Raw genomic sequence first — 13,629 nt, forward strand, 5'->3', positions numbered from 1 at the left:
CTTCATCGATTAGAATAATAAACCTCATTTTCCACAAAATTCCACTTTTTGGCTTTTTTCCCTGCTGAACCGTCATGGAAATGAGCTCGATGAATATTTATCAGGGGTGTTCACCTGACCTTTTATGGCAAACATGTTGGCGTGACAAGATGTGCGCAACATTTAGTGTTGATCCAGCGAAACAGGCGTGGGATGTGCTGCTTTGTAAATCGGGAAGTTTTTTTGCGCCGCATTTCCTGTTTTCCGTACGTACGCCACATGTAGTCAGTGTTGCTACGCACAGTTTGATAAATGAGGCTCCTGGTGCCTTACCAGGCAGGAGGCACTTAATTACCTTTGCAATCTCTTCCTTGGTAATGTGGTCATCCAGTGAGTCTACTTGTTCCCTAGACAGGGAAGGAAGAGAGAGGGAGGACAGGAATTGACGGATCTCAAGATAATTTGCCTTTGTTTCTGATGAATAAAGATTAACATAGAAGTCCCTATAAGCGTTATTGATGCTGTTGGGCTCGGATGCTAAAGAGCCATGTTGCATTCTAATGGCTGAAAATGTGCTCTGAGCTTCTTTGATTTTGACTTCTCTGGATAGCATCTTTCCAGCTTTATCCCCCTCTTCAAACTGTTTGTGCCTGAGACAAAATAGGGAAAATTCCACTTTGTGTCATAATCGAGTTAAATTCATACTTGAGTTTTACCAAGGAGGATAAGCCAACATGACTTGTGTCCTGTTTAAATGTAGTCTCTGAAATAGCGATCTTCCTCTCTAAATCAAGCTTTTTGTAATGTCAGATCTGTTCTTGAAAGAGGCATATTGGATAACTTGATTTCTAATGAATGCCTTGAAGGCTTCCCAAGCCACACCAACAAAGGGAGCCGATTCCCAGTTTGTTTCCAGAGAGTGATTTCTGCCTTCAGAGAGGATACGAAAGCAGGGCTGGAAAGTAGACGGAGTCCATCTATAGAATTTTGTTACAAGTTACAAGGTGTAGCCATGTGCAAGAATACCGACGCGTGAAAGGAATACTTCGAAGACCTCCTCAATCCTACCAACACGTCTTCCGATGAGGAAGCAGAGCTGGTGGACTCAGGGGTGGACTCCCCTATCTCTGGGGCTGAAGTCGCTGAGGTGGTCAAAAAGCTCCTTGGCGGCAAGGCCCCGGGGGTGGATGAGATCCGCCCGGAGTTCCTTAAGGCTCTGGATGCTGTGGGGCTGTCCTGGCTGACACGCCTCTGCAGCATCGCGTGGACATCGGGGACAGTACCGCTGGATTGGCAGACTGGGGTGGTGGTCCCCCTTTTTAAGAAGGGGGACCGGAAGGTGTGTTCCAATCACAGGGGAATCACACTCCTCAGCCTCCCTGGTAAGGTCTATTCAGGGGTCCTGGAGAGGAGGGTCTGCCGGATAGTCAAATCCCGGATTGAGGAGGAGCAGTGTGGTTTTCTTCCTGGTCGCGGAACAGTGGACCAGCTCTATACCCTCTTTGGGATCCTGGAGGGGGCATGGGAGTTTGCCCAACCAGTCTACATGTGCTTTGTGGACCTGGAGAAGGCATTCGACTGTGTCCCCCGGGGGCTCCTGTGGGGGGTACTCCGGGAGTATGGGGTACCAGACCCCCTTGTACGAGCTGTCCGGTCCCTGTATGACAGGTGTCAGAGCTTGGTCCGCATTGCCGGTAGTAAGTCGGATTTGTTTCCGGTGAGGGTTGGACTCCACCAAGGCTGCCCTTTATCACCGATTCTGTTCATAACTTATATGGACAGAATTTCTAGGCGCAGCCGAGGTGTTGAGGGGATCCGACTTGGTGGCCTCAGGATTGGGTCCCTGCTTTTTGCAGATGACGTGGTCCTGTTGGCTTCATCTGGTCGTGATCTCCAGCTCTCACTTGAGCGATTCGCGGCCGAGTGTGAAGCGGCTGGGATGAGAATCAGCACCTCCAAATCTGAGACCATGGTCCTCAGCCGGAATAGGGTGGATTGCCCTCTGCGGGTCGGGAGTCAGGTCCTGCCTCAAGTGGAGGAGTTTAAATATCTCGGGGTCTTGTTCACGAGTGAGGGAAGGATGGAGCGTGTCATCTATTTTTGGTTTTATCTTCCCTGGCGTCTTCTGCTGTCGTCCTGGTCAGGTCACCATGTCAGAAGAGATCTCTTTGTTAGTTGCTGCTAGAGGCCACATTGGTGTTGCAGCAGGAAGACATTCCCCAGTCTTTGAAGTACTCTTGCTTTGCACGAAGAACGTGATCAGACTTGCCTGCAGGAAACCTCAAATGAGCCGAGCACTTTAATAAGATGTCTTCTTGTCTCATCAGGTTGGAACAAGGTGAGAACCTGGAGGAGAACCAGAGGAACCTGCTACAGATCACTGAGCGCTTCTTTCAGGCCATTATTGGTTCCTCTAGCGAGTTTCCCCCACAGCTACGCAGCGTCTGCCACTGTCTCTACCAGGTAAGCTGCCATCTCGCCACCCCCAGCTTCTCACCCAGCCTCTCTCATCTTTTCTGAGTAAACACGTCTAGCTCCTGCCTCAGCGCTCTGAGGCCTCCTCCTCCTGCTGCTGGCTTTATTATAGGCATCACTGCAAAGCTCTGCAAACACTGCAGCTGCTGGACCCATATATCAAGACTTTCCACTCACTGTTCTTGTCCCAGATTTAAACTGAACCATTTTTCGAGACTCTTCCGTCTGAATACAATGAGAAGCACAACTTACCACTGAGGCCAGTCCCTCCTGCAGTACAAGTTTAATACTATTAGACAGTATATTTATTGGTTAACCCGCCTTTGTTGGTTTGGTTCTAAATGCAGTTTATCAGAAAATATAGATAAAAACAGTTTTGTTTCACCAGCGCTCCACATTTTGTGTAAGGCCCTGAATAACACTTTCCATTAAAGGTGTATAGACGATAAAACCACAACTATTTAGTTTTAATCCTTTAGTCAAACTTACAGAAAAGTGTACAAACTGATAATCTTTGACTATATAAGCTGGATTTGAGTCAGTACACAAACATACATGTGCTTGTTGCTGGATTATTGCTTCAATGCAACGTGATTTATTCAAGTAATATCTAATTTATTTTGTTCTAGGTTGTTCCAGGTTTTTCTCCCTCCTATCTGTAGATATAAGGGTGTAAATGATGAAAACAAGGCTGAGAAAATGAAAAACTTTCTTCTGTTTTCATGTTTTAAGCCTGTTTTAGTGAGTCCGGTGCTACCTTTTTTAAGTTCACGTTCACTACTTTATAAATGAAAAGCTTTTTGTTCACCTCCATTTTTATTTTCTCACTAAACCCTTACATAATGTCATGAATTATTATTATTATTATTATTATCAAATTGACTAAAATTGGTAAAATTTGACCGCAGCTGAGCAAATAAAAATTCAGATGGGGATTGAGTAACAGCCCCAAACACACTGCAGTGACTCTACCGGACAGACTTGATGATACGTGGTCCGAACTTCTTGCTTTCTATAAAGCATTTCTCGTTCACACATATGTCCATCCAGCACTTTTCCTTTGACGCATGCACTCTTGCAGATCAACACCATAAAGGTAATGTTTATATATGTGATTATATCAATAAATATATTCATATTATGTTAAATGGTCAGGATTGAACCTCTGATGGTGAACTGTGATCACACCTAATCCTGTTTAAGTCAAGCCTGCTGTACTTTCTTAGGTTCTTAAGATTAAGGCCCAGAAAAATCATCTTACAACCACAGTTTCTGCCATTTTTCATTTTTTGGGCTATCTTTTTTCTTTTGTTCAGGTCTAGTCTGAGAAAAAAGCTGCATAGTAGAGACCACATAGCTTTGTCCCGACCTCCAGGTTCTGTAGCGTTCAGTAGAGACCACTTAGCATTATCCCAACCTCCAGGTTCTGTAGCGTTCAGTAGAGACCGCGTAGCTTTGTCCCAACCTCCAGGTTCTGTAGCGTTCAGTAGAGACCGCGTAGCTTTGTCCCAACCTCCAGGTTCTGTAGCGTTCAGTAGAGACCGCGTAGCTTTGTCCCAACCTCCAGGTTCTGTAGCGTTCAGTAGAGACCGCGTAGCTTTGTCCCAACCTCCAGGTTCTGTAGCGTTCAGTAGAGACCACTTAGCATTATCCCAACCTCCAGGTTCTGTAGCGTTCAGTAGAGACCACTTAGCATTATCCCAACCTCCAGGTTCTGTAGAACTCAGTAGAGACCGCGTAGCTTTGTCCCAACCTCCAGGTTCTGTAGCGTTCAGTAGAGACTGCGTAGCTTTGTCCCAACCTCCAGGTTCTGTAGCGTTCAGTAGAGACCACTTAGCATTATCCCGACCTCCAGGTTCTGTAGCGTTCAGTAGAGACCGCGTAGCTTTGTCCCAACCTCCAGGTTCTGTAGCGTTCAGTAGAGACCGCGTAGCTTTGTCCCAACCTCCAGGTTCTGTAGCGTTCAGTAGAGACCGCGTAGCTTTGTCCCGACCTCCAGGTTCTGTAGAACTCAGTAGAGACCACGTAGCTTTGTCCCGACCTCCAGGTTCTGTAGTGTTCAGTAGAGACCGCGTAGCTTTGTCCCAACCTCCAGGTCCTGTTGCGTTCAGTAGAGACCACGTAGCTTTGTCCCAACCTCCAGGTCCTGTAGCGTTCAGTAGAGACCACGTAGCTTTGTCCCGACCTCCAGGTTCTGTAGCGTTCAGTTGAGACCGCGTAGCTTTGTCCCGACCTCCAGGTTCTGTAGAACTCAGTAGAGACCACGTAGCTTTGTCCCGACCTCCAGGTTCTGTAGCGTTGAGTAGAGACCACGTAGCTTTGTCCCAACCTCCAGGTCCTGTAGCGTTCAGTAGAGACCGCGTAGCTTTGTCCCAACCTCCAGGTCCTGTAGCGTTCAGTAGAGACCACGTAGCTTTGTCCCAACCTCCCGGTTCTGTAGCGTTCAGTAGAGACCACGTAGCTTTGTCCCAACCTCCAGGTTCTGTAGCGTTCAGTAGAGACCACGTAGCTTTGTCCCAACCTCCAGGTTCTGTAGCGTTCAGTAGAGACCACGTAGCTTTGTCCCAACCTCCAGGTTCTGTAGCGTTCAGTAGAGACCACGTAGCTTTGTCCCAACCTCCAGGTTCTGTAGCGTTCAGTAGAGACTGCGTAGCTTTGTCCCGACCTCCAGGTTCTGTAGAACTCAGTAGAGACCACGTAGCTTTGTCCCAACCTCCAGGTTCTGTAGAACTCAGTAGAGACCACGTAGCTTTGTCCCAACCTCCAGGTTCTGTAGCGTTCAGTAGAGACCACGTAGCTTTGTCCCAACCTCCAGGTTCTGTAGCGTTCAGTAGAGACCACGTAGCTTTGTCCCAACCTCCAGGTCCTGTAGCGTTCAGTAACGACCGCGTAGCTTTGTCCCAACCTCCAGGTTCTGTAGAACTCAGTAGAGACCACGTAGCTTTCTCCCGACCTCCTGGTTCTGTAGCGTTCAGTAGAGACCGCGTACCTTTGTCCCAACCTCCAGGTTCTGTAGAACTCAGTAGAGACCGCGTAGCTTTGTCCCAACCTCCAGGTTCTGTAGCGTTCAGTAGAGACCGCGTAGCTTTGTCCCAACCTCCAGGTTCTGTAGCGTTCAGTAGAGACCGCGTAGCTTTGTCCCAACCTCCAGGTTCTGTAGCGTTCAGTAGAGACCGCGTAGCTTTGTCCCAACCTCCAGGTTCTGTAGCGTTCAGTAGAGACCACATAGCTTTGTCCCGACCTCCAGGTTCTGTAGCGTTCAGTAGAGACCACTTAGCATTATCCCAACCTCCAGGTTCTGTAGCGTTCAGTAGAGACCACATAGCTTTGTCCCGACCTCCAGGTTCTGTAGCGTTCAGTAGAGACCGCGTAGCTTTGTCCCAACCTCCAGGTTCTGTAGCGTTCAGTAGAGACCACTTAGCATTATCCCAACCTCCAGGTTCTGTAGCGTTCAGTAGAGACCACTTAGCATTATCCCAACCTCCAGGTTCTGTAGAACTCAGTAGAGACCGCGTAGCTTTGTCCCAACCTCCAGGTTCTGTAGCGTTCAGTAGAGACTGCGTAGCTTTGTCCCAACCTCCAGGTTCTGTAGCGTTCAGTAGAGACCACTTAGCATTATCCCGACCTCCAGGTTCTGTAGCGTTCAGTAGAGACCGCGTAGCTTTGTCCCAACCTCCAGGTTCTGTAGCGTTCAGTAGAGACCGCGTAGCTTTGTCCCAACCTCCAGGTTCTGTAGCGTTCAGTAGAGACCGCGTAGCTTTGTCCCGACCTCCAGGTTCTGTAGAACTCAGTAGAGACCACGTAGCTTTGTCCCGACCTCCAGGTTCTGTAGCGTTCAGTAGAGACCACGTAGCTTTGTCCCAACCTCCCGGTTCTGTAGCGTTCAGTAGAGACCACGTAGCTTTGTCCCAACCTCCAGGTTCTGTAGCGTTCAGTAGAGACCACGTAGCTTTGTCCCAACCTCCAGGTTCTGTAGCGTTCAGTGGAGACCACGTAGCTTTGTCCCAACCTCCAGGTTCTGTAGCGTTCAGTAGAGACTGCGTAGCTTTGTCCCGACCTCCAGGTTCTGTAGAACTCAGTAGAGACCACGTAGCTTTGTCCCAACCTCCAGGTTCTGTAGAACTCAGTAGAGACCACGTAGCTTTGTCCCAACCTCCAGGTTCTGTAGAACTCAGTAGAGACCACGTAGCTTTGTCCCAACCTCCAGGTTCTGTAGCGTTCAGTAGAGACCACGTAGCTTTGTCCCAACCTCCAGGTTCTGTAGCGTTCAGTAGAGACCACGTAGCTTTGTCCCAACCTCCAGGTCCTGTAGCGTTCAGTAACGACCGCGTAGCTTTGTCCCAACCTCCAGGTTCTGTAGAACTCAGTAGAGACCACGTAGCTTTCTCCCGACCTCCTGGTTCTGTAGCGTTCAGTAGAGACCGCGTACCTTTGTCCCAACCTCCAGGTTCTGTAGAACTCAGTAGAGACCGCGTAGCTTTGTCCCAACCTCCAGGTTCTGTAGAACTCAGTAGAGACCACGTAGCTTTGTCCCAACCTCCAGGTTCTGTAGCGTTCAGTAGACAACGCGTAGCTTTGTCCCGACCTCCAGGTTCTGTAGTGTTCAGTAGAGACCGCGTAGCTTTGTCCCAACCTCCAGGTCCTGTAGCGTTCAGTAGACAACGCGTAGCTTTTTCCCGACCTCCAGGTTCTGTGGTGTTCAGTAGAGACCGCGTAGCTTTTTCCCGACCTCCAGGTTCTGTAGCGTTCAGTAGAGACCGCGTAGCTTTGTCCCGACCTCCAGGTTCTGTAGAACTCAGTAGAGACCACGTAGCTTTGTCCCGACCTCCAGGTTCTGTAGAACTCAGTAGAGACCACGTAGCTTTGTCCCAACCTCCAGGTTCTGTAGCGTTCAGTAGAGACCACGTAGCTTTGTCCCGACCTCCAGGTTCTGTAGCGTTCAGTAGAGACCGCGTAGCTTTGTCCCAACCTCCAGGTCCTGTAGCGTTCAGTAGAGACCACTTAGCATTATCCCAACCTCCAGGTTCTGTAGCGTTCAGTAGAGACCGCGTAGCTTTGTCCCAACCTCCAGGTTCTGTAGCGTTCAATAGAGACCGCGTAGCTTTGTCCCAACCTCCAGGTTCTGTAGAACTCAGTAGAGACCACGTAGCTTTGTCCCAACCTCCAGGTTCTGTAGCGTTCAGTAGAGACCGCGTAGCTTTGTCACAACCTCCAGGTTCTGTAGAACTCAGTAGAGACCACGTAGCTTTGTCCCTACCTCCAGGTTCTGTAGCGTTCAGTAGAGACCGCGTAGCTTTGTCCCAACCTCCAGGTTCTGTAGAACTCAGTAGAGACCGCGTAGCTTTGTCCCAACCTCCAGGTTCTGTAGCGTTCAGTAGAGACCACGTAGCTTTGTCCCGACCTCCAGGTTCTGTAGCGTTCAGTAGAGACCGCGTAGCTTTGTCCCAACCTCCAGGTTCTGTAGCGTTCAGTAGAGACCACTTAGCATTATCCCAACCTCCAGGTTCTGTAGCGTTCAGTAGAGACCACTTAGCATTATCCCAACCTCCAGGTTCTGTAGCGTTCAGTAGAGACTGCGTAGCTTTGTCCCAACCTCCAGGTTCTGTAGCGTTCAGTAGAGACCACTTAGCATTATCCCGACCTCCAGGTTCTGTAGCGTTCAGTAGAGACCGCGTAGCTTTGTCCCAACCTCCAGGTTCTGTAGCGTTCAGTAGAGACCGCGTAGCTTTGTCCCAACCTCCAGGTTCTGTAGCGTTCAGTAGAGACCGCGTAGCTTTGTCCCGACCTCCAGGTTCTGTAGAACTCAGTAGAGACCACGTAGCTTTGTCCCGACCTCCAGGTTCTGTAGTGTTCAGTAGAGACCGCGTAGCTTTGTCCCAACCTCCAGGTCCTGTTGCGTTCAGTAGAGACCACGTAGCTTTGTCCCAACCTCCAGGTTCTGTAGCGTTGAGTAGAGACCACGTAGCTTTGTCCCAACCTCCAGGTCCTGTAGCGTTCAGTAGAGACCGCGTAGCTTTGTCCCAACCTCCAGGTCCTGTAGCGTTCAGTAGAGACCACGTAGCTTTGTCCCAACCTCCCGGTTCTGTAGCGTTCAGTAGAGACCACGTAGCTTTGTCCCAACCTCCAGGTTCTGTAGCGTTCAGTAGAGACCACGTAGCTTTGTCCCAACCTCCAGGTTCTGTAGCGTTCAGTAGAGACTGCGTAGCTTTGTCCCGACCTCCAGGTTCTGTAGAACTCAGTAGAGACCACGTAGCTTTGTCCCAACCTCCAGGTTCTGTAGAACTCAGTAGAGACCACGTAGCTTTGTCCCAACCTCCAGGTTCTGTAGCGTTCAGTAGAGACCACGTAGCTTTGTCCCAACCTCCAGGTTCTGTAGCGTTCAGTAGAGACCACGTAGCTTTGTCCCAACCTCCAGGTCCTGTAGCGTTCAGTAACGACCGCGTAGCTTTGTCCCAACCTCCAGGTTCTGTAGAACTCAGTAGAGACCACGTAGCTTTCTCCCGACCTCCTGGTTCTGTAGCGTTCAGTAGAGACCGCGTAGCTTTGTCCCAACCTCCAGGTTCTGTAGAACTCAGTAGAGACCACGTAGCTTTGTCCCAACCTCCAGGTTCTGTAGCGTTCAGTAGACAACGCGTAGCTTTGTCCCGACCTCCAGGTTCTGTAGTGTTCAGTAGAGACCGCGTAGCTTTGTCCCAACCTCCAGGTCCTGTAGCGTTCAGTAGACAACGCGTAGCTTTTTCCCGACCTCCAGGTTCTGTAGTGTTCAGTAGAGACCGCGTAGCTTTTTCCCGACCTCCAGGTTCTGTAGCGTTCAGTAGAGACCGCGTAGCTTTGTCCCGACCTCCAGGTTCTGTAGAACTCAGTAGAGACCACGTAGCTTTGTCCCAACCTCCAGGTTCTGTAGCGTTCAGTAGAGACCACGTAGCTTTGTCCCGACCTCCAGGTTCTGTAGCGTTCAGTAGAGACCGCGTAGCTTTGTCCCAACCTCCAGGTCCTGTAGCGTTCAGTAGAGACCACTTAGCATTATCCCAACCTCCAGGTTCTGTAGCGTTCAGTAGAGACCGCGTAGCTTTGTCCCAACCTCCAGGTTCTGTAGCGTTCAATAGAGACCACGTAGCTTTGTCCCAACCTCCAGGTTCTGTAGCGTTCAGTAGAGACCACGTAGCTTTGTCCCAACCTCCAGGTTCTGTAGCGTTCAGTAGAGACCGCGTAGCTTTGTCACAACCTCCAGGTTCTGTAGAACTCAGTAGAGACCACGTAGCTTTGTCCCTACCTCCAGGTTCTGTAGCGTTCAGTAGAGACCGCGTAGCTTTGTCCCAACCTCCAGGTTCTGTAGAACTCAGTAGAGACCGCGTAGCTTTGTCCCAACCTCCAGGTTCTGTAGCGTTCAGTAGAGACCACGTAGCTTTGTCCCGACCTCCAGGTTCTGTAGCGTTCAGTAGAGACCGCGTAGCTTTGTCCCAACCTCCAGGTTCTGTAGCGTTCAGTAGAGACCACTTAGCATTATCCCAACCTCCAGGTTCTGTAGCGTTCAGTAGAGACCACTTAGCATTATCCCAACCTCCAGGTTCTGTAGCGTTCAGTAGAGACCGCGTAGCTTTGTCCCAACCTCCAGGTTCTGTAGCGTTCAGTAGAGACTGCGTAGCTTTGTCCCAACCTCCAGGTTCTGTAGAACTCAGTAGAGACCGCGTAGCTTTGTCCCAACCTCCAGGTTCTGTAGCGTTCAGTAGAGACCACGTAGCTTTGTCCCAACCTCCAGGTTCTGTAGCGTTCAGTAGAGACTGCGTAGCTTTGTCCCAACCTCCAGGTCCTGTAGCGTTCAGTAGAGACCACTTAGCATTATCCCAACCTCCAGGTTCTGTAGCGTTCAGTAGAGACCGCGTAGCTTTGTCCCAACCTCCAGGTTCTGTAGTGTTCAGTAGAGACCGCGTAGCTTTATCCCAACCTCCAGGTTCTGTAGCGTTCAGTAGAGACTGCGTAGCTTTGTCCCAACCTCCAGGTTCTGTAGCGTTCAGTAGAGACCGCGTAGCTTTGTCCCAACCTCCAGGTTCTGTAGCGTTCAGTAGAGACTGCGTAGCTTTGTCCCAACCTCCAGGTTCTGTAGCGTTCAGTAGAGACCACGTAGCTTTGTCCCAACCTCCAGGTCCTGTAGCGTTTAGTAGACAACGCGTAGCTTTTTCCCGACCTCCAGGTTCTGTAGTGTTCAGTAGAGACTGCGTAGCTTTTTCCCGACCTCCAGGTTCTGTAGCGTTCAGTAGAGACCGCGTAGCTTTGTCCCGACCTCCAGGTTCTGTAGAACTCAGTAGAGACCGCGTAGCTTTGTCCCGACCTCCAGGTTCTGTAGAACTCAGTAGAGACTGCGTAGCTTTGTCCCGACCTCCAGGTTCTGTAGCGTTCAGTAGAGACCACTTAGCATTATCCCAACCTCCAGGTTCTGTAGCGTTCAGTAGAGACCGCGTAGCTTTGTCCCGACCTCCAGGTTCTGTAGCGTTCAGTAGAGACTGCGTAGCTTTGTCCCAACCTCCAGGTTCTGTAGCGTTCAGTAGAGACCACTTAGCATTATCCCAACCTCCAGGTTCTGTAGCGTTCAGTAGAGACCGCGTAGCTTTGTCCCAACCTCCAGGTTCTGTAGTGTTCAGTAGAGACCGCGTAGCTTTTTCCCGACCTCCAGGTTCTGTAGCGTTCAGTAGAGACCGCGTAGCTTTGTCCCGACCTCCAGGTTCTGTAGAACTCAGTAGAGACCGCGTAGCTTTGTCCCGACCTCCAGGTTCTGTAGCGTTCAGTAGAGACTGCGTAGCTTTGTCCCAACCTCCAGGTTCTGTAGCGTTCAGTAGAGACCACTTAGCATTATCCCAACCTCCAGGTTCTGTAGCGTTCAGTAGAGACCGCGTAGCTTTGTCCCAACCTCCAGGTTCTGTAGCGTTCAGTAGAGACCACTTAGCATTATCCCAACCTCCAGGTTCTGTAGAACTCAGTAGAGACCGCGTAGCTTTGTCCCGACCTCCAGGTTCTGTAGAACTCAGTAGAGACCACGTAGCTTTGTCCCAACCTCCAGGTTCTGTAGTGTTCAGTAGAGACCGCGTAGCTTTGTCCCGACCTCCAATTCACTCCAGGAGGAGTGAAAAGTTATATAGTTGCTAATACTTCTTTCGTTATGGACCGCTCACCAAGTGTAAAGATCAGATTGATGTGTTTCCATCCGCTCCAGTTCCAGACATCGATGTTTAGGTCGTGTTTGGTTTAAGTCGCAGTGATCAAAGCAGGACTCTCATCCAAAAGGCTGCTGTGAGGAGCTGGTTTAAGACCTGAAAGGCAACAAACGCTGAAAATGTATATTTATTCAATATTTATTGTTCATATTGGAATCAAAAATCTTTGGAGCTGTGTGAATTTATTTCTGATAAATAACTATATCTGAAAATATATATATTTATATTTAAATATAAATGGTTATAGTTAGTTATTGACTTTAATTCATCTTATTTAAGCAACAAAGGAGTACAAATATGAAAGGAAGGAACAGTTCGTGGAAGTAAGTTTTTTTATGACAAGAAGATTAAACAACAAGAAATTAGTGATCTGATGTCAACCAGCAAAACCTGCAGCAAGTACATAACTCAGAGAAAAGATCAAATATTGTCAGAAACAGACAAAATCCTCAGTAAAGAATGTTTATTTTTTTTCCAGTTTTACGGCTTGTCTTCAGTAAAAACATACGTCTGTTTTTCTTTCTAGTCGTACAGGAATATTTAGTTTCCTCTTCGTGGTCGGGACAGTGCCCACCCCCAAGTCCACTGTTGGATTAGGTGTGATTGCAGCCAGTTGGATGACCAACTGTGTCCTCCATACTGACACGTTCATCCAACAAATATTGTGATTAAATATCAGTACACATCGATCACATTGTACACATTGATCTTTCCGTACTTTTCCACCCAGCACGCAGCCTGACCCCGCGGCTTTTGCTGAGCGGGAGTCTCTTTAAAAGCACGCTCGGAGACTTGATCACATTTACTAACATGGGACGGCTTCTGCTGGCAGCAGCCAACATTTAGATTGCCGGTTTTCTCCTTCTTCTTTTTTAACATTTTATTTTTCCATGTTATGTGTGTTCATTGTCCACGCTGGATTTCCTTCAGCGGTTGTGTGTGTAGACCACGCACACACACATTAACAGTGTGCAGAAGGTAAACCCAGCTGGTGCATGCTTGGGAACGCTTCAACCCTTATGACTTTATGATTTTTGTATGGTTTGAATATATGTACAGATGCTGTGGCTGTGAAACGTGTGTGTGTGTGTGTGTGTGTGTGTGTGTGTGTGTGTGTGTGTGTGTGTGTGTGTGTGTGTGTGTGTGTGTGTGTGTGTGTGTGTGTGTGTGTGTGTAGCTGCTGCTGTGACCATGATTGTGCTCATCTCTGTTCTGTAGGCTACTTGCCACTCTCTACTGAATAAAGCCACAGTAAAAGAAAAAAAGGAAAACAAAAAAGCAGTAAGTTTAAAGAATCTATTTTCCTTTAGATACTTTTCCCCCTAAAGCAAAAAAAAAAAACAAAAAACAAAAAAACGCTTTTTTGCATTTGATTCATTTAATTTTTTACATTTATTTTCTTCTTTTTCAGTAATTGGTTTCATATTTGTTGTTTTCTAGAAATGTTTCATTCTTTTCTCCATATTCAACTTTGTGTACAACCCTCTCATTGTACTAATATGGGCTCCATTTGATGAACTTTCAATGCACAGTTTCTGGGGGAAAGCAGATCTCTGTTGTCTTCTGTTTCTGGACTCTCTGTTGGCACTCCAGGAGACATTTCATCTGCATCCTGTCATTCCATCTATGGGTTGGAACACAGCTTATTTGTTTTGTTTTGGATTTTAAAATTCTGATATTCTGTGAGTCTTTGGCTGTAGGTTTGTCCAGGTTATTTATTTAATATCTAAATTGCAATGGACGAGCGCCATCTCATCAGGCTCAAGCAACAACCTGCAGCGGTTAAAAGTGAAGCCTTTACAAGGGTGACCAAACCTGCAGTTCCCCCTTCATCAACTAGGGGCTCCAGAACAGAGCAAAACATGTTTACAGCAGGAATAAACACGTTTAGAGCAGAAATGAGCACGTTTACAGCAGATATAAACATGTTTACAGCAGGAATAAACATGTTTACAGCAGAAATAAA

General features: G+C 48.4%; 1 protein-coding gene across 1 annotated transcript in view; it reads left to right on the plus strand.

The window, feature by feature from the left end:
* The window catches only part of nf1a (neurofibromin 1a), a 177,398-nt gene that overhangs the window by 80,520 nt on the left and 83,249 nt on the right, over positions 1-13,629 (plus strand). Inside the window, 1 exon segment of the mRNA XM_079246402.1 lies at positions 2,307-2,442. Within this exon segment, the coding sequence (XP_079102528.1) occupies positions 2,307-2,442 (136 nt within the window).

This window comes from Telmatherina bonti (genome assembly GCF_933228915.1).
Source record: "Telmatherina bonti genome assembly, chromosome: 9".
Classification (NCBI taxonomy): Eukaryota; Metazoa; Chordata; class Actinopteri; order Atheriniformes; family Telmatherinidae; genus Telmatherina; species Telmatherina bonti.